General features: G+C 40.9%; 1 protein-coding gene across 2 annotated transcripts in view; it reads right to left on the reverse strand.

The window, feature by feature from the left end:
• Positions 1-5366: 5366 nt before the first annotated feature.
• The window catches only part of LOC140197774 (ADAMTS-like protein 1), a 568572-nt gene continuing 548800 nt past the window's right edge, over positions 5367-25138 (reverse strand). For both annotated transcript variants that reach the window (XM_072258217.1, XM_072258218.1), the window contains 3 exons: positions 18255-18364; positions 12895-13115; positions 5367-9146 (listed from right to left, as the gene is read on the reverse strand). In XM_072258217.1, coding sequence (XP_072114318.1) covers positions 9040-9146; positions 12895-13115; positions 18255-18364 — 438 coding nt within the window. In that variant the 3' untranslated portion in view covers positions 5367-9039. The remainder of the gene's footprint in view (positions 9147-12894; positions 13116-18254; positions 18365-25138) is intronic.

A 25138-nucleotide genomic window follows, 5' to 3' on the forward strand; every position in this document is an offset into this window, starting at 1 on the left:
CCAACCTTTGTGTCATTAGCAAATTTACCAACCCTCCCTCCACTTCCTCATTCAGGTGAATTATAAAAATCACAAAGAGTAGGGGTCCGAGAACAGATCCCTGAGGAACACCACTGGTCACTGACCTCCATGCAGAATATGACCAGTCTACAACCACTTTTTGCCTTCTGTGGGCCAGTTCTGGATCCACAAAGAAATGTCTCCTTGCTTTCTCAATAAGCCTTGCATGGGGGACCTTATCAAATGCCTTGCTAAAGTCTATAAACACTACATCTATTGCTCTACCTTCATCAATGTGTTTAGTCACATTCTCAAAAAATTCAATCAGGCTCGTAAGGCACGTCCTGCCTTTGACAAAGCCATGCTGACTATTCCTAATCATATTATGCCTCTCCAAATGTTCATAAATCCTGCCTCTCAGGATCTTCTCCATCAACTTACTAACCACTAAAGTACGACTCACTGATCTATAATTTCCTGGGCTATCTCTACTCCCTTTCTTGAATAATGGAACAACATCTGCAACCTTCCAATCATCCGGAACCTCTCCCATCCCCATTGATGATGCAAAGACCATCACCAGAGGCTCAGCAATCTCCTCCCTCACCTCCCACAGTAGCCTGGGGTACATCTTGTCCGGTCCCGGTGACTTATCCAACTTGATGCTTTCCAAAAGCTCCAGCACACCCTCTTCCTTAATATCAATATGCTCAAGCTTTTCAGTCTGCTGTAAGTCATCCCTACAATGGCGAAGATCCTTTTCCGTAGTGAATACTGAAGCAAAGTACTCATTAAGTACCTTTGCTATCTCCTCCGGTTCCATACACACTTTTCCACTGTTACACTTGATTGGTCCTATTCTCTCATGGCTTATCCTCTTGCTCTTCACATACTTGTAGAATGCCTTGGGGTTTTCCTTAATCCTGTCCACCAAGGCCTTCTCATGGCCCTTTCTGGCTCTCCTAATTTCATCCTTAAACTTCTTCCTGCTAGCCTTATAATCCTCTAGATTTCTATCATTACCAAGTTTTTTGAACCTTTCATAAGCTCTTCTTTTCTTCTTGACTAGATTTAAAACAGCCTTTGTACACCATGCTTCCTGTACCCTACCATCCTTTCCTAGTCTCATTGCAGAACTCCACACAAATATCCCCTGAACAGTTGCCACATTTCTTCCGCACTTTTCCCTGAGAACGTCTATTTCCAATTTATGCTTCCAAGATCCTGCCTGATAGCCTCATATTTCCCCTTACTCCAATTAAACGCTTTTCTAACTTGTCTGTTCCTATCCCTCTCTAATGCTATGGTAAAGGAGATAGAATTATGATCACTATCTCCAAAATGCTCTCCCACTGAGAGATCTGACACCGACCAGGTTCATTTCCCAATACCAGTTCAAGTATAGCCTCTCCTCTTGTAGGCTTCTCTACATACTGTGTCAAGAAACCTTCCTGAACACACCTGACAAATTGCACCTCATCTAAACCCCTTGCTCTAGGGAGATGCCAATCGATATTTGGGAAATTAAAATCTCCCACCACAACAACCCTGTTATTATTACACCTTTCCAGAATCTGTCTTCCTATCTGCTCCTTGATGTCCCTGTTACTATTGGGTGGTTGATAAAAAAATATCCAGTAGGGTTATTTACCCCTTCCTGTTCCTAACTTCCACCCACAGAGACTCCATAGACAATCTCTCCATGACTTCCTCCTTTTCTGTAGCTGTGACATTATCTCTGATCAACAGTGCCACACCCCCACCTCTTTTGCTCCCTCTCTGTCCTTTCTGAAACATCTAAAGCCTGGCAATCGAAGTAACCATTCCTGCCCCTGAGCCATCCAAGTCTCTGTAATGGCCACAATGTCATAGCTCCAAGAACTGATCCATGCTCTAAGCTCATCCGCTTTGTTCATAATACTCCTTGCATTAAAATAGACACCCATCGGTCTGAGCACATTCCTTCTCTATCTCCTGCCTATCCTCCCTCTCGCACTGTCTCCAAGCTTTCTCTATTTGTGAGCCAACTGCCTCTTACTTCGTTACTTCAGTTCGGTTCTCAACCCCCACAGCAACTCTTCCCAAAAGCCTTTGCAAACCTCCCCATCTTTTGGTCTCCTTGGGATTCAAGTGCAACCAATCCTTTTTATACAGGTCACACCTGGCCCTAAAGAGGTCCCAATGATCCAGAAATTTGATTCTCTGCCCTCTACTCCAATCCGTCAGCCATGCATTTATCCTCCACCTCATTCTATTCCTGTGCTCACTGTCATGTGGCACAGGCAGTAATCCTGAGATTACTACCTTTGTAGTCCTGCTTCTCAACTTCCTTCCTAACTCCCTGTAGTCTGTTTTCAGGACCTCTTCCTGTGTCGTTGGTACCAATATGTACCAAGACCTCTGGCTGTTCTCCTTCCCACTTCAAGATATCGTGGTTGCGATCAGAAACATCCCGGACCCCGGCACTTGGGAGACAAACTATCATCCGTGTTTCTTTCCTGCATCCACAGAATCGTATGTCTGTCCCCCTAACTATAAGCCTCCTATCCCTGCTGCCATCCTCTTCCTTTCCCTACTCTTCTGAGCCATAGGGCCAGAGGCATGACCACTGTTGCTTCCCCCGGGTAGGCCATCTCCCCCAACAGTACTCAAGCAGGAGTACTTATTGTTAAGGGGGATGGCCACTGGGGTACTCTCTAGTATCTGCCTCTTGCCCTTCCCTCTCCTGACTGTTACCCACTTATTTGTCTTGTGAGGCCCTGGTGTGACTACCTGCCTATAGCTCCTCTCTATCACCTCCTCACTCTCCCTGACCAGACGAAGGTCATCGAGCTGCATCTCCAGTTCCCTAACCCAGTCCCTAAGGAGCTGCAGCTTGACAGACCTGGTGCAGGTATGGCTGTCCGGGAGGCTGGGAGTCTCCCGGACTTCTCACATCTGACACTGAGCGCCGGCCTCACACACATACTTCCTGTCTGTATTCTACACAGTTAACCTACCTCGCCTCAACCTGTTATCGCCGAAGCCCCATTGAGCCAAAGCCTTCCTACTCTGTCTCCCTCTATTCTATCACCCGCTCCCCTGACACCCACTCTATAAGGCTGTCTTCTTTTTAAACTCATCTCATAGTCATAGTCATAGTCATACTTCATTGATCCTGGGGGAAATTGGTTTTCGTTACAGTTGCACCATAAATAATAAATAGTAATAGAACCATAAATAGTTAAATAGTAATATGTAAGTTATGCCAGTAAATTATGAAATTAAGTCCAGGACCAGCCTATTGGCTCAGGATGTCTGACCCTCCAAGTGAGGAGTTGTAAAGTTTGATGGCCACAGGCAGGAATGACTTCCTATGACACTCTGTGCTGCATCTCGGTGGAATGAGTCTCTGGCTGAATGTACTCCTGTGCCCACCCAGTACATTATGTAGTGGATGGGAGACATTGTCCAAGATGGCATGCAACTTGGACAGCATCCTCTTTTCAGCCACCACCGTCAGAGAGTCCAGTTCCATCCCCACAACATCACTGGCCTTACGAATGAGTTTGTTGATTCTGTTGGTGTCTGCTACCCTCAGCCTGCTGCCCCAGCACACAACAGCAAACATGATAGCACTGGCCACCACAGACTTGTAGAACATCCTCAGCATCGTCCGGCAAATGTTAAAGGACCTCGTCTCCTCAGGAAATAGAGACGGCTCTGACTTTTCTTGTAGGCAGCCTCAGTGTTCTTTGACCAGTCCCGTTTATTGTCAATTCGTATCCCCAGGTATTTGTAATCCTCCACCATGTCCACACTGACCCCCTGGATGGAAACAGGGGTCACCAATACCTTAGCTCTCCTCAGGTCTACCACCAGCTCCTTAGTCTTTTTCACATTAAGCTGCAGATAATTCTGCTCACACCATGTGACAAAGTTTCCTACCGTAGCCCTGTACTCAGTCTCATCTCCTTTGCTGATGCATCCGATTATGGCAGAGTCATCAGAAAACTTCTGAAAATGACAAGACTCTGTGCAGCTGTAGTTCTCGCTGTTCTCACTGGCTGACGTCTCGTGCTTGTGCAGTTGTGTCCTGATTTCTACCTCCTTAGGAGTTTGCAAAGAGTCGGTACGACATCTGAAACTTTGACAAACTTTTATATGTGTGTAGTGGACAGCATATTGACTAGCTGCGTTGCAGCCTTGTATGGAAATACTAATGCCCATGAATGGAAAATCCTACAAAAGATAGTGGATATGGCCCAGTCCATCATAGATAAAGCCCTCTCCACCAATGAGCATCTGAAATGATGTCGCAGGAAAACAGTGCCTATCATTGTGGACCCCCCACCACTCAGGACATACTCTTCTTGCTGCTGCCATCAGGAAGAAGGCACAGGGCCCTCAGGAATCACACCACCAGGTCCAAGAACAGTTACCACACCTCAACTATCAGGTTCTTGAACCAAAGAGGATAATTTCACTTGCCCCATCACTTTCAGGGACCCTTCATCGCACATCCTCGATATTTATTGTTTGTTTGTTTATTTATTTATTATTATTTCTTTCTTTTTGTACTTGCACAGTTTGTTGTCTTTTGCACATTGGTTGAACACCCCAATTCTAGTGGTCTTTCATTGATTCTGTTATGATTATTATTCTATGGATTTATTGAGTATGCCTGCAATTAAATGAATCTCAGCATTGTGTATGAAACATATATGGGCTTTGTTAATAAACTTACCTTACTTTGAATACACTTTCAGCAGGACCTCCTCAACAAGCTAAATATTCCTTTCCAAACTACTCTCCAGTTTCCTTGAGATATTGCACAAATTGGCATCAGCATAAAGAAAGCACATTCCGCAGACTCCCATTCATGGTTGAGGAAAATACTACTTGTTCGAACTTTACAGCTGCCTAGCCCTGCTACAGCATTTTCTGCTCTTGCCCCATACTAAACATTTCACCGTTTCTCAGCACAGGTGGAGCTTTGCAGTGTGGTCTGGGGAGGAAGCATTCTTGCTCACGGGTAGTACTGAAAAGTTACTTACCGAGTCACTGAACCAATCTTTGCCTCGTTTTCGCTGCTGTTTTTCTGATAGCCTGCAAAACAGAGTATGCCTGATGCTACCAGCTTCAAAATACTATGTAATTTTCCAACTTGCCTCCTTGCCAGCAATCTGGTTCCCAGCCTCTTTCCCCACTCCCTTATGCAGGTTAGGGTCCAGGGTTGAAATATTAAACATTTTAACTTCAGACTCAACCCTAGCTCAGCTGTTCTTTGTTTTTTTTTTGTGGATATAGAGTGCATTTATTTTACTTTGAACAATTAATTTAAAGCTGATTAAACGTGCATTTTTAGTATTAGGAAAAGCACAGAATGAAACATTGTACATTTAATAGATTTGATCTCAAGATGGCTTAGTACAAAAAAAACATAAATAGGCTTCTTGTATGCAATCTCAGACTTTATCCAGCAACACTGACATTAGAGAAGTGTCACTGGGTCCTTGTCACAGGATAAAACTAAAGTACATTCACAAGGAATTCAGTCAACTGATCTGGAAGCTGTAACGGCACCTGTGACCCATATTTGAACTTAGGAACATAAACCATTATCAATGAGATACCTAATCCATGTTTCCTCTGAAGTTGGTCATGGAGTAATACCTGCTCCAATGAAATCCAATGTCATTTAATCAAATGAACAAATTCTTCCATCATACCAAGTAATGTTCTCTCGGTATACTGTTTCTGATGAGTAAATATTTGCCCTAGAGAAAACATGGGATTATGCACATAACAAGTCTGGCAAACCAGTTATCAATAGGAAAAAAGTTAGAAAAATAACAGCCCAATAAATTGAGAATATATTACATATGAAACTTCAGCAGTGAAACATTAAACAAAGACTACAAATGTACTCATTGGAAGTGCTATTAAAATGAAAAATTCAAATTTTCCAGCAAGTAACAGAAAAGGCTTTGGTAATAATAAAACAAAAGTTCCACAAAAGTAGTACTTTCTGGACAAAGTAACAGAGTTAAAGCATATTGCACATTGTCAACAAGACTTTCTAATAAATAGGTACAAAGCTTATTTTACAAAGGTCTGATTTTAAATTATACATACATTTAAACAGCTAGCTAGCTTAGACGACAGACACGCACATAGCTGAAATAAGAGCTGCTCTTCCAAGTGTGGAAAGGGATGATGTGATAATTGCTATACACACCACAGTAACTGGCCTGGCACATGATTGTAAGAAGCAGTATTTTTAACAAGTCGTACAACTGATATTCTAATCTTGGACACATGAAAGTGATGCTGAAATGAGGTTTTCATTCACAATAATTGTAAATCTGCTTGTGAATTACACTGATCCAATAAAGGGCACTGTTTTTAAAACGTTTCAAAGTGCCTATATTTTTCAAGAAGAAAAAGAGCATAACACAGAGTCAGAAACCATTCATCCAGCTTGTAGTATTAGTTGAGACATTTGATCATGTATAAAGGCTGTAAACCTATCTCAATGAGGACAGAAATGATAATAATGTGATGCATTTCACTTCTCAATGAAGTGATGCTTTCACAATATTGAGTTCCTATTCTGCCACTAAGTGATGAGTGAAAATAGAAGACTTCCTTGTAGAGAATCAAGGACAACTTTCCTGGGCCACTCTTATGCCAATGTAGATATTAGCACCGATTTTTAGTTGGAACAATTTGTGGCTTGGGGAGATCTGTGTTGACAAGAATATGCAAATATATTTTCATCATAAAGTGTATTAAAAATCCAGCTATTTAGAAGCTGATGTATAATTCAGAATTTTCCACTGTTTTCCCCAGAGTACGTTTGTTTGGGGGGGGGGCAGGAAGGTTTCATTTATTTTCGGTTTTGAACATATGCTGAAGTACATTGGTGCTCTGAATTGTGAGGCAAGTTGTGCAATACTGAAACTGAAGTTGTGGCTCAGCTGCAGGTTGTAGTGAGCTGTCTCAGAGCCTCTAATGCCATTTTGCCTGCAGTCTTGGTTGGCTGGGAAATGGTCAGGCAATGAAAAGAAGAAACTGGAGGTAAAATGATCAAAGCAGACCACCAGGACAAGAGATTGGTTCAGATAAATAAGTGCAGGCATTTTAATATAACTGACTAGGGCAAATCAAAGTCAGGTGCTACAACAGCCCTTCTCAATTTCTAATGTAGAGTATTGAAATCAAAACAGAAAAGATGGGAAAAAAGAGGGAAATTAATTCAATGAGGTCATTTGAACTTAACCAGTGATGGCAGGGCTATTTTGTTAAAGCTCTGGGTGGAACGCAATTTATTGTCAAAATGTTTTTCAAATTTCCCATTGACTGCTGAGGCATGCCACATGTTCTTGAGGTGGAGGGACAGATGTTGGTACTTTCTGCACTCTCTGTTCCTCCCACTTGCCTTTTAATCATTGAATGTTTAGTTTTCACAACATTTTGCCAATATTCCTTTGAGTTTATATGTGCTATTCTGAAATTTTGGATTTTTCCATAAGTTTGACCTGCTTTCACTGTTGCATAGTTCAGCGTATTGGAATCCAAGCTCCTTGAAAGTGGATACGCAAGTCGATAGGGTGGTAAGAAGGCTTATGGAATGCTTGCTTTTATTAGTCGGGGATTAAGTTCAAGAGTCAAGAAGTTATGTTACAACTTCATAGAACTCTGGTTAGGCCACATCTAGAGTATTGCAACACACTCAAAATGCCGGGGGAAGAGTTTATCCTTTTCCACAGATGCTGCCTGGCCTGCTGAGTTCCTCCAGCATTTTGTGTGTGTTGCTTAGATTTCCAGCGTCTGCAGAATTTCTCATGTCTGGAGTATTGCATACAGTTCTGGTCGCCCCACTATAGGAAGGGTGGAGATGATGCCGAAGAGGTTTACCAGGATGCTGCCTGGTTTAGACGGCATGTGCCATCACAAGATGCTGGATAAACTTGTTTTTTTTTCTCTGGAGCACTGGAGATTTGATAGAGGTTTCCAAAATCATGAGAGGCATAGACAGAGTGGACAGAAAGTATCTGTTTCCCAGGGTCGAAATGTCTAATACCAGAGGGCATGCATTGAGGGTCAGAGGGAGTAGGTTCAAGGGGGATGTGAGGGGTAAGTATTTTTACTCAGAGACTGGTGGATGCCTAGAATCGCTGCCTGGTGTGGTGGTACATTAGAGGTTTTTAAGAGATGTCTGGATAAGCACATGGAGGGATATGGACATGGTGTAGGTAGGAGGGATTAGTGTTTGGGTGTTTTTGATTTGCTTTCTAGCTGGTTCAGCACACCACTGTGGGCTGAAGGGCCTGTTCCTGTATGGTACTGTTTGATGTTACACCAGTAAGATAGATTTCACCTCTAACCCTAAGAGGATCGGGATCCTTGATCAAAAATTGCCGTGAAGAAATATTTGATTAGTCGTTAAGATCTGTGATAGGTGTAAAAAGAAAGTAATAAGCCGTTGCCCTCTCTCTTTCTCTCCAAAATGCTGGATTTCTTTCCCAATGCAGCTCAATACCATGAGTTATCTTTTGGTCCATTTACTCCTATCATAGCTTTGTACCTAGCCAGTGTCTTTCTATAATATGGTTGGGTTTCTTTGCACAATTCCACAACAGGCCTGAGCAGAAATTCCTACAAAACAGCCAAACAGAATGTTAATACATTTTCCTTGGGCATTGAGAGGAAAATTAGGGAAGGTGGTCAATATCTTTCTCAAAGTCATACAGGTGCTGTTGTCCAGCGTCATTGTCAGTGCAACAAAAGCACTCACTCAAAAGGCTAAAGCCCTCCTCCAAAGCACAAAGGCAATAAAGGAATGTACAGTGTGTCTAAATAAACTGTAACAGCTGTATTGGCAGCAGACAGATTCTTGTCTATTTAAATGTCGACACACTCTCAAATGATCATCTGTCCTTCAGAAATAAAAGCACAAGCAGCTCTTCTGAAATTTCAAAACAATGAGACAAGTTCAAGTTTATTCTGCCCGTCACTTCATTGTTTCAGATGAGTTGTAGTGTGGCGCCATCGTCAGATTCCACTGCAGGATTCACAACAACGTAGTTTGTACTGAGGTAAGAGACAGAGTCTTAGCCGCTTTACCATTTCACAGTATCGGGTTGTGTCTCTGCATTCCGCTGTGAGGGAATGAAACCATAAATTATACACAGTTACAACCACTCTTTCTCACCACAAATAACAATAAATCACTGAGTTTGCAGAATAGTAGTACATCATTTGTAGTGAGTTTCCAAAATTGCTTTATTAATCTTTTTATTAATTTAAAAGGAACATAAATACAAACAAGAGGAGAATTATCTCAAATATATATATCAATAACAATATAAACTGAGATTGAGATAGACATTATCAAAATCATACATAGTGTTAAACTAGTATATAATATACAAATGTTTGTATAATAAAAGAAGAAAACAGCAATTCTCCTCTTATCAGTTCATAAAGAGGAAAGAAAAAACTTTGAATTCTAAATGAAGAAAAAAAACCATTGCGCTATACAAAAAAAAAGGACTGGGCAGCCCATTCTGAGGGTACAACCAAAAAAAAAAGGCTTTCTAATCAAATCTAAAACTTCGAAAAAAAATTGGAAGAGTAATAGATCAAATTAAATGAAAATATTGAATAATAGGTCGCCAGATTTGCTCAGATTTAAAGGATGTATCAAATGTTCGACTTCTTATTTTCTGTGAAGGAAAGGATTGCAAAGGAATTTATTAACAAAATTCTGAAGGACCTGAGACTAGCATGTTCAACCCGTCTCTATAAATGCTGCCTGATCTGCTGTGTTCCTCCAGCATTTTCTGTGTGTTGCTCATGAGGATAGTTATTATTGCTTGAACTGAGAAGACTGCAACAGGGGTCAGTTTGGGAATTCTTCAGTTCTGCTCACATAACAGGATTTGTCTTCTGTATGTAGGTGAGTGTTAAACATAGAATTGGGTTATGTTGTCAATTCTCCAAATTGAATTGCTTTAAACATTTGTACAAAATCTACAGTTCATTTTATAGTCTGTAATTCCAGGTCTGTCACTTTTAGACCATATGACCATAAGACATAGGAATAGAATTAGCCATTCAGCCCATCAGATCTGTTCCACCATTCCAAAATGGCTGAATTATTATTCTTCTTAACCCCGTTCTCCTGCCTTTTCCGCATAACCTTCGGTGCCCTGTCTAATCAAGAACCTATCAACATATGCTTTAAATAAACCCAATAACTTAGCCTCCATAGCTATCTGTGGCAATAATTTCCATAGATTCATGATCCTCTGGTTAAAGAAATTTCACCTCACCTCTGTTCCAAATGTACATCCTTCTACTCTGAGACTGTGCACTCTGGTCCTAGACTCACTCACCCACAATAGGAAACATCCTCTCTACATCCACTCTATCTTTGCCTTTCTATATTCGATAGGTTTCAATAAGAATCACCCTCATTCTTTTAAACTCCTTCGATTACAGACCCAGAGCCAGCAAATGCTCCTCATACATTAACCCTTTTGTTCCTGGAATAATTCTTGTGAACCTACTCTAAACTCTCTCCAATGCCAGAACATCTTTTCTTAGATAAGGAGCTGAAAACTGCTCACAGTACTGCAAGTATGGTCTGGTCTGCCCAATGCCTTAAAATCCTCAGCATTGCATTTTTGCTTTTATATTCTAGTTCTCTTGAAATGAATGCTAACATTGCATTTGCTTTACTTACCACTGACTCAACCTGGAAGTTAACCTTTAGGGAATCCTGCATAAGAACTCCCAAGTCCCTTTACACCATAGATTTTTGAATTTTCTCCATGTTTAGAAAGTAGTCCACATCCTTATTTCTTCTACCAAAATGTATGATCATACACTTCCCTACACTATATAATGGACTGCAACATCTTTCCAACTACTGAAGTCAGGCTAGCTGGCCTATAATTTCCTTTCTCCTGCCTTTGTTCCATCTTAAAGAGTGGAGTGGTATTTGCAATTTTCCATTCCTCTGGAACCATTCCAGAATCTAGTTATTCTTGAAAGATCATGACTAATGCATCCAGAATCTCTTCAGCTGCCCCCTTCAGAATGCTGGGTGTAGTCCATCTGGTCTAGGTGTCTTACCTACCTTCAAAACTTTCATCTTCCCAAGTGCTTTCTCCTTAATAATAGCAACTATACTCACTTCTGCCCCGCCCCCCGATACTCCGGCGTACTGTACATGTCTTTACTCTGGTATACTGTACATGACTTATGCAAAATACTGAGTTTGTCTGCCATTTACTTGTCCCCCATTACTACCTCTCCACTTTCTTTTTTCCACTGATCCGATATCCACTGTCACCTTTCTTTTACTCTTTCTTAACCTGAAGGAACTTTTTATATCAATTCCTAGCTTATTTTCATATTTCACCTTTTCTCTCCTTATAGCTTTTCTAGTTGCCTTCTGTTGGTTTTTAAAACTTTCCCAATCCTCTAGCCCCGCTATGTTTTGCTCTATTATATGCTTCCTCTTTTCCTTTTATGCTATCTTTGACTGGCTTTGTTAGCCAGAGTTGTGCCATCTTGCCATCAAGAATACTTTGTTACCTTTGGGATTAATCTATCCTGTGCCTTTTGAATTGCTCCCAGAAACTCCAGCTATTGCTGTTCTGATGTCATCCCAGATGGCCAGCTCATCTCTCATGCCTCTGTAATTCCCTTTACTCCACTGTAAAATACTGTAATCCACTGTTTATAGAAGATATTGCTAGACTGGAGAGTACTGATGGAGGCATTTAATTCTGGGATTCAGGATTCTAAGCATTCAAGGAAGAAAAAGAATGCTTTTCATTGGAGAAAACTAAACTGAATGAGACCTGATCTAGTTATTCCATATATCTGGAGTAGACAAGCTATTTCAACTGTTAATTTTAAAACTTCCAATATCTGCTTAGTGGTTTTATATTGAGATGGAGTACACGAGATGCATGTGCCAGCTGGTGGTGTTGTGGTATCTTTGAGGCAGAAGGTCCTAAGTTCAGATCCAGCCAGGTCCCAATCTGGCCTGGCCATCTACTCCTGTATCTTGCCATGCTATGAGTTGATGAGTTCCACGACATCTTATGTCAGATCTGTCATCTGCTACCAATTTGTGTAAACTATGCGAGTAAAAGTTTAACATCACTAAGCACAGTCTCTGGCTAAACTCATTGTCTTTTCATTTAATCAATTATCAAAATTAGGATCCCTGCAGGGAGCAAAATTCCTGTTGTACTGTTAGGATGAGGTGAGTACACACAAAACCCCAAGATACTAAAATGTCTTCCCTTGTGAGCCCCTACTGTATCTCTGTGACTTGGTAAAGTACTTTACGCAGAGTTATTTAAGTATTCTCTTTTAACCAATTTGATACTGTGCTCATCATACTTTACTCCTAAACTGTGGATCTTGTTCTACACAGGAAAATTAATGTGACCAGACAAAATGAAATATAAATCTTCACATTAAACGCAACACACAAAGTGCTGGGAGAACTCAATAAGTCAGGTAGCATCTGTGGAGAGGGGGTCAAGTCTTTATGCATTTGGTCAATTTATTGCCATACATTTTTCCAATTTTTTTAACCCGTAACATTGCTAAGGGTGGAGGCAGCAGAGTGACGTTCACATATAAGTGGCATGTGAATTCTGTTCTTCACTCTCTCCAACATTCTCTCTGTAGAAGAAAATTCTAAACTCAATTAGAAGCCTGAACTCTCTGAAAAGGTAGGTCTGTGGTACCAAACTCACCCATTAAGTAATCAATTGTCTGAACTTGCTCCTTAAAGCAATTTTGACCAACACTTTCTAATTTGCCAGCAGTGTATACAATATAACGAACACATTTCCTTATTCCTGATTCTGGACTCACATTTTTCACATGGGATGATGTTACACCTCTGCCAGTTCACTGGCCTCTGCTTCCACAAGCAGAGCTGCTCTCTTGCTTGCCTGTTTGTGCGTAAATGCACACATTCGACCCGCCTGGACTGGAATCCATAATTCCCACAGGAAGACGTACAAGGTGTCCAGGAACTACTCCGCCACTGGACTGTGCAGACATCTGAGGTACAGTTTCGTTTGCTGACTGGTCTAAGTTCAACAAAATCCATTAGTGGGAATGTTAACAGGTTAATCGACACTAGCATTTACTGCTCTTTGCATCATAGAACAAGCAACCTCTGCCTCTGATAACAACATCCAATTGTGCATAGTGCCCTGGGATGCTGGAAACTTGACTGAATCACCTCCACAGCAAGCAGAAAGGACATCAATCCTGAGAGACTGCACTGGATAAACACAGGCTCCCAGAATCAGACCCAAAATACAAATGACTCCTTCCCAATACTACTGAAATTACGAAGCTTCGATGAGACCTCATCAGAAATTGTACCAACATTTCAATTGGTAATTGGCTTATCAGGCACATGTAAAAATTTGCTACTTTAATTTCAGATTAAATTCTTGAGCAGTTTTAAATATAACGATGCACTGTGGATGCCCAGCATCGATTTAAGGCAATGTAACCCTTGAAACCAACATATTAGATGCTGAATACATTTTAAAAAGAATATGCCAAATCCGTCTACTCCAGCATTAAAGGACCCAAGGGCATTTTATAAAAATGCTTTCATTTAGATATCCTTTTATCATGATGAAATACTACAAGAATGTAACTCAAGGAATTACTTTGAAAATTCATTCATGGGTAATCACAGGGGAATAAATTAGGAAAGCTAATAAAAAAGAAGCCTCTTTCATCATCTCAAGGCTCATCAAATGCATTACAGCCAATGCAATTTTATTTTTGCTGTGTAGTCACCATTATATGTTCATAGTGAAATAGAAGTAAGACAAGAACTTGTTTTCAGTGCTGTTAGATGAGGATGAGAGGAAGATGGGAGAGGGTTGAAATGGCTGGCCTGTATAGAGTCATAGAGGAGTACAGCACAGAACAGGCCCCTTTGTCCATCTAGTCCATACTGAACCATTTAAACTGCCTACTCCCATCAACCTGCACCGGGACCATAGCCCACCATACCCCTACAATCCATGTACCTGTCCAAACTTCTCTTAAGCATTGAAATCGAGCTCACATGCACCATATGTGATGACAGCCCATTTCTCACTCTCATGACTTTCTGAATGAAGAAGTTTCCTCCTATGTTCCCAATAAAAATTTCACCTTTCATCCTTAACCCACGGCCTCTGGTTGTAGTCCCACCCAAGCTCAGTGGAAAAAGCCTGCTTGCATTTACTCTATCTATACCCCTCATAACTTTGTATACATCTACCAAATTTCTCAGTTCTCTAATTTCTGAAGAATACAGTCCTGTACTATTCAATTTTTCCTTGTAACCTGGGTCCTCCATACCCGGCAACATCCTTGTAAATTCTCTCTGTACTCTTTCTATTTTGTTTTCATCTTTCCTGTAGGTAGGTGACCAGAACTGCACACAATATTCCAAATTAGGCCTCACCAGCATCTTATACACCTTCAACATAACAGTCTATCTCTAGCACTCAGTACTTCGATTTATGAAAACCCATGTGCTGAAAGCTTTCTGTATGACCCTATCTACCGGTGATGCCACTTTCAACAAATCCTGTACCTGTATTCCCAGATCCTTTCCTTCTATTGCACTCCTCAGTGCCCTACCGCTCGCTGTGTAAGACCTACCCTGGTTGGTCCTCCCAAAGTGCAAAACCTCATACTTGTCTGCATTAAGTGCCATCTGCCATTTTTCAGCCCATTTTTCCAGCTAATGCAGATCACTCTGCAAGCCATGATAGCCTTCCTCACTGTCCACTACACCCTTAATCTTGGTGTCATCTGCAAATTTGCTGGTTCAGTTAACCACATTCTCATTCAGATCATTGATATAGATGACAAACAACAAAGGACCCAGCACCAATCCCTGTGGCACATCACTAGTCACAGGTCTCCAGTCAGAGAGGCAACCCTCTACTACCACTCTCCGGCTTCTCCCACTAATCCAATTTACTACCTCATCCTGAATGCTGAGCTACTGAACCATCTTGACCAGTCTCCCATGTGGGACCTTGTCAAACACTTTACTAAGGACCATGTAGACAACATCTACTGCCTTGCCTTCATCCACTTTCCTGGTAACTTCCTTGAAAAACCCTGTAAGCTTAGTTAGACAGGACCTTCCATGCTGATTATCCTTAATCAGTCCATGTCTATCCAAATACTTCTATATCTGGTCCCTTAGCATACCTTCCCACAGCTGATATCAGACTCACTGGCCTATAATTTCCTGGTTTATGTTTAGAGCTTTTTTTAAACAATGGAACATTGGCTATCCTCCAATCCTCTGATACCTACCCTGTCAGTAAGGATGATTTAAATATCTCTGCTTGGACCCTGGCAATTTATGTACTTGCCTTCCATAAGGTCCGAGGGAACACATTGTCAGGCCCTGGGGACTTATCCACCCTGATTTGCCTCAGGGTAGCAAATACTTCCTCTTCTGTAATCTGTACAGAGTCCATGAAGGTGATGATGCTATGCCTTGCTTCTATAGACTCTGTATCTGTCCCTGAGTAAATACAGATGCAAAGAATGCATTTAAGATGTCCCCCATCTATTTTGTCCCCACACATAGATTACCATTCTGGTCTTCCAAATGACCAATTTTTTCCCTTACAATCCTTTTGTTCTTAACATATATATAGAATCCCTTAGGATACTCCTTCACCTTGTCTGCTAGAACAACTTCATGTCTTCTTTTATCCTTCCTAATTTCTTTCTTAAGTGTTCTCTTGCATTTCTTATCCTCCATAAGCACCTAATTTGTTCCTGCTTACCTATAGCTGCTATGTACCTCCTTTTTTCTCTTAACCAGGACCTCAATATCTCTTGAAAACCGAAGTTCCTTACACTTGTCAAGATAACAGGCACATACAAGATTTATACTCTCAACATTTCATTTTTGAAGGCTTCTCTCTTACCAAGTATACCTTTGCCAGTAAACAGCCTGTCCCAATCCACTCTTGGCAGACCATTTCTGAAACCATCAACATTGGCCTTTCTCCAATTTAGAATCTCAACCTGTCGACCAGTCCTATCTTTTTGCACATTTACTTTGAAAGTAATGTGGTCATTGTATGCAAAGTGCTCCCCTGCACAAATTTCTGTCACCTGCCCTGTCGCATTCCCTAATAGTTGATCCAGTATCACATGCTCTCTCATTGGGACTTCTACGTACTGATGTAGGAAACTTTTCTGAACACATTTGACAAACTTTATCCATCTAGTCCTGTGGTAAATCATATATATATGTTGCAACTGGGTTACCTGTCTGGACACGCCCCTCTGCTGACTGCTCCTGTGGCTCCTCCCACAGACCCCTGAATAAAGGCGATTGTGCCATTGCTCCTCCTTTCAGTCCAAGGGCAGATACTCAGCATGGTGGAGGTCACATTTACTGCTAATAAAAGCCTTTCAGTATTTACTCTACTTCCAGTCTTTTGGAGTTGTTGATAGTGCATCAAGTCCCTTTACAGTAAAGGATTCACAGTCAATATATGAAAAATTAAAATCATCTACTAGAACAGCCTTATGTTTCTTGCAACAGTCGGTGATCTCGTTACAAATTTGTTCCTCGAAATCGTTTGGACTGTTGGGTGGTCTGCAATATAGTTTCATTAATGTGGCCGTATCTTTCATGCATATCTCAAAGAAAATGCAACACTTCTGACAGTATAGCACTCCCGCAGCGTTAACCTTCTGTCAAAGCACTGCTCTCTATACTGCCTGTCAAATGGTGAAATGCTCTTCTATTATCAGGCTTTACCAGCAGCTTACCAGGGGTATCTGCTGGCATTGTGTGCTCATGTTTCTGCAGTGGAATTTCCTTCCACGGACACAACAGTGCTACCCACTGAGCCAATGGCTGGAAGTCAGATCCCTGCCTAGCTATGTCTGAGAAAGCAAGTGAGTATGAAGAATATGAAAGGTGAGTGAGAAAAGAATGAGAATCTGTGTGCATATACCTGTAAGTAGCAGAGAGGAAGGGATGTTTCTTCCAGGTAACTTTAAAGTTGTTCCTCATGGGTTCCCAGGTAAACAGGCTAATATCAAATTACATGATGATTCAGTGGTATCAATAATTTAATGCAGAGGCAATTTCTCAGAAATCAGAAGTGGTTTCTGTTTAAAAATACGAAATCACCCATTTGACACAGACGTTGTGAATTTTGTTCTCGAAGATGTTTGTGAGCCTTTGGGACTCCATTTATCAATTGAAAGAAGGCTTTAAATAACACACACAAAATGATGGAGCAAGTCAGCACATCAAGCTGCATCTATGGAAGGAAATGAACGTTTCAGATTGAGAACCTTCATCAGGACTGGAAAGGAAAGGGCAGAAACCAGAGTAAGAAGGTGGGCGAAAGGAAGGAGTACGAATTGGCAGGCGAGTGGGTGGAGGAGGGGGATGAAGTAAGGAGCCGGGAGGGTATAAGTGGGAGAGATAAAGGGTTGAAGAAGAAGGAACCTATTAGGAAAGAACTGTGAACCATGGAAGCAAGGGAAGGGAGAGGGGAACCAGAAGGAGGTGATGGACAAGTGAGAAGCGGTGGGACAGTAACTAGAATGGGGTATAGAAAAAGAGAGGAGGAGTATCCATTCCCTATTCTGGTTACCTTTCTTCCATGGTCCATTGTCATCTCTGATCAGATTCCTTCTTCTTCAGCCCTTAACTTCTTCCATTTATCCCTTCCCAGCTTCTGATCTGGTCTCCCTATCAGCTGTCAGCTTGTTCCCTCCCCCCATTCCTCGCTTTTTTATTCTGGCTTCTCTCCCCTTATTTTCCAGTCCTTCTGAAGTGCTGCAGCTGGAAATATCACTGTTTATAGATGAATTCCTCCAGCATTTTTTGTGTGTTGCTCAAGATTTCCAACATCTGCAGGATCTTTTGAGTTGGAGACTTTATATATTTTTAAGGCAGAGTAAGAACGATCCCTGAAAAGCAAGTGGATAAAGAATGACTGTGGGAAACAGGAACATGGAATTGATGTTACAATAGGACTTTCTATCATGACGGAGTATAACCATGGGGCTGAGTGCATGAATTCTGCATTATATTTTAGAAATCAGATACATTACACAATAATCTCATGTTTTAAAGTATTGCTTTGAATGAAAGATATATACAACTACTTTATTCTGTCACAAATCTCAGTATAAGCAGAGAAGTATGTTACCTTATGCTGCCGCTGCAGTGCTGAGAAGGTAACCTGGTCCCATTCTGTGCCTGGCAGACAACATGGCGATATTGGGTGCCTAGCCTCAGCCCCACACACTGGCCATTGCACTAAAGAAAAGAACACCTTTTGTCACCATTTATTTCAGGTTCATTCCAATTACTCACATCTTTACTGGATTCTCAGTGTAAACGGGATTCTCTGAGTCCATCCTTCCCGTAAGAAGAATCAAAAGTTAAATACAGGCTGATTAATCTCCTACAGTGCGAATGGAGGAACTGATGATGGAGGAAGGGTGGGAGATTTTAGAAAGATTTTTTATTTAATACTGTGACTCCATGCATATGGGAAATTATGAAGAAATGAGATTTTCATTTGGTAGTGTTAAAGAAAAAGTGAATCAGATCATGGTCGATGTAACTCTGTTCCCATGTTTGACGTGTCCGTATAAGTCAATCTTAATTGTAAATTTCAAAGATAACATTAGAGTACAGTATGAAGGTGCACAGATCAGTCGCTGTTATTCTGGTGAGGGTAAATTTGTAAATAGGTGACACTACTGCTAGTGACAGGCCTGTCATATATTACACAGGTAGTATCAGAAGGGATAGGTTGTTGCTGTATAACACTGGAACACAGACCTGGTGAGCACAGATCTGTTGTAAAACACTGGCATGCTGTACCAACGAACATTGATCTGGGACTGTGTCATTCTGAGGTACAGTATTGGTGGGGACTGTATAATATTGAGATACAGTATTGGTGATAGATTGGTGATTGGTGAACAATACCCCCACTATTCATTACTCCTAACCAGCCTCTTCTTCCCAATATTGTTGAATTGCTTTTGGTACCTCTTGAAAGTTTATTTTCATACTCTTCTTATAAGTTTTACCATTTATTCTGTCACTTTAAACTGTTATTTTGTACCAAGATCTGTACCGGATTTTCCCTTTTTGTATTCAATTTGTGTTGTCCTTTTCCTTTTTATTTATAGGTGCTCCTTTGCCAACATGTCACACTTAGATAGGCTCTACATATGGTGTCACATGTAAATAGCGTCGTAAAGAGAGCTTTTGGCATGTTGGCCTTCATAAGTCAATGTATTGAGTATTGGAGTTGGGATGTTATTTTTGTTACAGTTGTATAAGATGTTGGTGAAGCCTAATTTGGAGTATTGTATGCAGGAAAGATATTACTAAGCTTGACAGAGCACAGAGAAAATGTGTCAGGATGTTGCTGGGAATTGAGGACCTGAGTTATAGGGAAAGGCTGAATAAATTAGGACTTTATTCGATGGCATATAGGAGAATGAGAGGAGATTTGATAGTTTACCAAATTATGAGGGGTATAGATATGGTAAATGCAAGCAGGCTGGGTAGACCAGAACTAGAGGTCATGGGTTAAGGGTGAAGAGCGAAATGTTCAAGGAGAACATGAGGAAGAACTTCACTCAGAGGGCGGTGAGAGTGTGGAACAAGCTGCCAGCAGAAGTAGTGGATGCGAGTTCGATTTCAATATTTAAGAGAAATTTGGGGTGAGTACATTATGGGAGGGGTATGGAGGGCTATGGTCTGGGTGTAGGCTGATGGGAGTAAGCAGCATAACAGTTGAGCATGGATTAGATGGGCAAAGGGCCTGTTTCTCTGCTATAGTGCTCAATGTCAGAAGTATAACCTGATTTAGTTTTATATTAATTTTTTTAAATGTCCGCTGATCTCCTGGGGCTAGTTTACCATAAACACTCTCTACTTCATTGTTAAGGAGTCAGCCTTAATCTTGAGACACAGCTATCTTGCATGTTACTTTTCTAGATCTAACGTCGTATTATGACTTTTATTTGGTAAATGTCCAAGCACAGTAAGGGTGTTAACTAAATTTGACTTGTATCTCAGGACAAACTCTATTTAATTTTACCACTTGCTGGTTGTGGACCATTCTTGCAAACAGCCATTGTGAATATGTTCTATTATTCACCACCCTTCTGACATGACCAATTTTGTTCCCTTCATTGTATATGTCCATTGATAAATCAGAAGTGGAATGTCTCTATATCAGTGCCTTTGCGGATAACACTGGAGCAACTCCTAAGTGACAGTTTGACATCTTGTCTTCTGAGTATGAGGCTGGTAAGTGAGAATTTAGGATTTTGCTGATCTGATGAGGAGGGCCTGAATGATATGCTGTCTGGAAATACAAAGCTTTAAGCCCCACTCTTTGTACTAACCCAGTTGAAAGTGAAGGGAATGTAAATTATTACTGGCAGTCACTGGTTGGGATGCTTATCAGAACCTTTATAGATTGCAGTTCATGAACAAATCTGTTCAAGGTTGGACAAGGGGTTTTGAAGAGAATTTAATGCAATTGATGAAGTTGTGTTGGTAGTGAAATATTTTGCTGTGTATTACGTGTCTAAGAAAATATAACTTTAACCCCAGGGACAAGAATTAGCAATTTTAAAAACTGATCTTAATGCAAATGGTTGCATTCCATTCCACTCCAATTACTATAGAGCATGATTATACATATGATTACAATTAGAACATTGCAGGTGAGGAAGCATAAAGAGGCATGGATTCAGATTTACCTCTGGGTAAATTATATTTACCCTTACTTACCCTTAGAAACCACACAAAAATGTCCCAAACAATATTTGTAATTTCAAAGTTCAAAGTAAATTTAATATTAAAGCACTTGTATAAAAGGATTACAAGAAGGATTGGGATTGCTAAATGCACGTCCAAGCGCTCGAACAAGATACTAAAGAATAACGTAGTTTCTATGGGTATGAATCCCAGAGTGCTACGGTGCTATGTACATTCCACTTTAACGTATGGAAGCGAACGTTAGACAATTCCAAAGCAAAGTGAAGGAATACTCAAAGCTGCAGAAACATCGTTTTTGAGAAGAATGATGAAAATATTGTGGTAGGATAAAGTAACAAATGAGGAAGTGTTGCAAAGTAAGAAGAGAGCAGATATCATCAATCACGAGATGTCAGCTGGAATTTCTGGGATACGTACTGAAGAGAGAGAAGTTCAAACATCTTGCAGTGATGTGAAAAATTGATGGAAGAAAAAGCTATGGTCAACATCACATGGCATTCATGAGTTACGTTAAGGGATGGACAGGCAAAGGTTTTGAAGAGCTCATTAGAACTCAGATTAAAGACAGATAGAAAACCATGATGACCCACATAATGGTGATGATTGCGACATATATGTCATCGTATACAACTCTAGGTTTGTTTTCTTGCATTCATGCTTGGTAAATCCAAGAACCATAACAGAATCAATGAAAGACAGTACCCAATAGGATGGACAAACAACCAATGTGTAAAAGACAGCAACCTGCAAATACAAAATGAAAGAAATAATAGTAATAAATAAATAAGCAATATATATTGAAAACATGAGTTGAAGAGTCCTTGAAAGTGAGTCCATAGGTTGTGGGAACGTTTCAATGACAGGTCAAGTGAAATTGAGTGAAGTTATCCCCACTGGTTCAAAAGCCTGATGTTTGAGGGCTAATAACTGTTCCTGAACCTGGTGGTGTGAGTCCTGAGACTCCTGTACCTTCTTTCTGATGGCAGCAGCAAGAAGAGAGCATGGCCCGGTTGGTGGGTGTTCCTGATGATGACTGCTGCTTTCCTGCAATAGCACTCCATGTAGATGTGTACAATGGTGGGGAGGACTTTAACCGTGACGATTTGGGCCATATCCACTACTGTTTGTCAGATCTTCCATTCAAGGGCATTGGTGCTTCCATACTGGCCTGTAATGAAACCAGTTAATATACTCTCCACCACACTTCTATAGAAGTTCGTCAAAGTTTTGGATGCCAAACCTTCAGAAACGTCTAAGGAAGTAGAGGCACGGTCGTGCTTTCTTCATAATTGTATTTACATGCTGGGCCCAGGACAGGTCCTCTGAAATGATAACACCATGGAATTTAAAGTTGCTGATCCTCTCTACCTGCTCATGGACCTCTGGTTTCCTCCTCCTGAAGTCAATAATCAGCTCCCTGGTTTTGCTGACAATGAGTACGAGGTAGTTGTTGTGGCACCACTCAGCCGGATTTTCAATCTCCCTCTAATATGCTGATTCATCACCACTTTTGATTCAGCCAATGACAGTGGTGTCATCAGTAAACCCAAATATGACAATGGAGCTGTGACTAGCCACACAGTTGTAAGTGTAAAGTAAGCAGAACAGGGGGCTAAACACACAGCCTTGTGGCGCACCTGTGCTGATGGAGATTGTGGAGGAAATGTTGCTATTTACAACGTTAATATAAAAGTGCTAATTGGCAGTTGGCATCAACCAAACAAGGAAACTTTATTCATAACAAATGATAACTTAGCAAACAATAATCTAGAAATAGCAAATAATTTGTAAAATAATCATACTCCCTTTATATTGAATGCACAAATGAATGACAAGATGAGTGGTGAATCAGTCTCTTCCTTATTTATTTGGTGATGCAACTCAAAGATGCCAAAAAGGTCAGACTGGGCCCAAGCTACTTTCAGAATTCATGCCAAGATTCAAGGATGCTGCATAAAACGATCATGTTTGCTCTACGCGATTTCAGCGAACTTGCATTATGGCTATCAGTGAAGATCAATCTAAGTTAATGGTATCATGCTAACTGGAAACAACTGTCAGATATGTCACTCCCACGTCTGAGGTCAAACCTGCAACAGGCCCAAGTTAACCAACTATCTCAAGCACTTCTCCATCCAGATAAGGTAGCTTTATCGAAAGAATGCTACTTGCTGAAGGAGTTGATGCATCATTTTATTTTCTTCTGATCCAATATTTTGACTCCTCCGTCCATCTCTTTGTTGTCCTGCCCACTGTTCTTAGGGAGTGCCAGAGGAACACTTTGAGTAAGTTACTTTGTTTCCCAGCACAAAATGGTAAGGTTCTTCTCATGTTAAATGCAGCAACAAATGAAGTAAAAGATTCTTGTTTTGCCATTTGATTGTGCAACCTCAATGCACTGTGTAATGTATTGATCTGTATGAACAGTATCCAAGACAAGTATTTCACCACACCTTGGCATATGTGACAATAATAAACCAAATTATTAGCAAACGGAAGCAAACAACTGTGTGATATGTAGCTGCAGGGACTGTTAATTGGAGAGATTTAAAGGTGAGGGACTGGGGAAAAAGGAGAAGAGAGCAGGTACCTTTCCCTGTCCCTTGTCTCTGGACAACAATTTTTTAGGGAGTTAGTCAGGAATGTCATAGCTGTACAGTATAGAAGCAGGTGCTTTGGCTATCATGATCGCCAAGTAAGCATCTAGATCAGTTCCCTTTTCCATAACCGTCTATATACTTGCATGGACATGACTTACTGTAAATGTTGTAAAATATCTGCTTCTACCGCCACTCCATCAGGCTTACATCCATCTTAATGTCAAAGGCTGCTGATGAAACTCTGATCTGAGGGTTTTTTGGGAGATCTAGGGGATGCCTTTATGCTTCTTTATGTCTGATGTCATCCTGAACTTTCTAGTTTATAGAGACACTTGAATGTGATGCCTATGAAGCTAAAATGAAATGATAAAACTTGTTCAATAACTCAATAAAGCACCACTGAAACATTCAATTTGCTAGACCAGTACTTGAAAATTAACATTGTAATGTTTCCAGAAATACGCTGCCATCATCCTTAATATCAGCTCTGCCTTTGTGGTCACCGATTTCAAATAAAATAGCTCAGAGATTCCACAGCTGTGACATGAATTTGATCTGCTGATCAAATTTGCAGATGACATAACTCTGATTGGCCTTATTTCTAGTGGTGATGAGACAGCCTACAGAGGAGAGGTTGACATCCTGACACAATGTTGCCAGGATAACAACCTCTCCCTCAATGTCCAAAAACCAAAAGAGCTGATTGTGGATTACTCGAGGAACGGAGACAGACTCGGCCGAATTAACATCAATGGATCTGCAGTTGAGAGGGTGAGTAGTTCCAGGTTCCTTAGTATACACATCACCGATGATCTCACCTGGACTGTTCACAGTGGTTTTGTGGCAACAAAAGCACAACAACATCTCTTCCACCTCAGATGACTGAAGAAGTTTGGCATGGGCCCCCAGATCCTCAAGACCTTCTACAGGGGCTCCATTGAGACATCCTGACTGGCTGTATCACCGCCTGGTACGGGAACTGAACCAACTTTGATTGCTGGGCACTGCAGAGAGTGGTATGGACAGCCCAGTGCATCGGTGGATGTGAACTTCCCTCTATTGAGGACACTTATAGCAGCAGGTGCAGAAAGAAGGCCTGGAAGATCATTGGGACGCCAGTCACCCCAACCATAAACCGTTTCAGCTGCTTCTGTCTGGCAAACGCTACTGTAGCATTAAAGCCATGACCAACATGTTACAGGACAGCTTCTTAATACGAGCCATTAGACTTATAAATGCACATGTCTGTACATTGCAACAGAGTCATAATGCAAAGATTTTTACTCCCTGACATTGTGGGATGGATGCAAGATTTAAATAAATGCAAAAAAAATTCTTAAATTCTAAAATTTATCTTTTCGAACATAATGTGCAACCAGGTGTCTCTCATAAAGGATATCTGGCCTTCAAGATAGTGATCTGTCAACCTGGCCAACCACATGCCGCATTCTGAAGTTTGGTCTGAACAACAGCTGAAACTTTTGACCATATCTGCATGCTTTTATGCATGGAGTTGCTGATTAGATATTTGCATTAATGAGCAGATGTACCTAATAAAGTGGCCAACTGAGTGTAGATGAGATTAGGGTAGAAGCTGAAATACCATAAACTTTAAAAATAATATATAATTGCTAGTATCTCATAAAACATGGAACTTTAATTAGTTCCAGGGAATAAG

Source organism: Mobula birostris, chromosome 5 (genome assembly GCF_030028105.1).
Source record: "Mobula birostris isolate sMobBir1 chromosome 5, sMobBir1.hap1, whole genome shotgun sequence".
Classification (NCBI taxonomy): Eukaryota; Metazoa; Chordata; class Chondrichthyes; order Myliobatiformes; family Myliobatidae; genus Mobula; species Mobula birostris.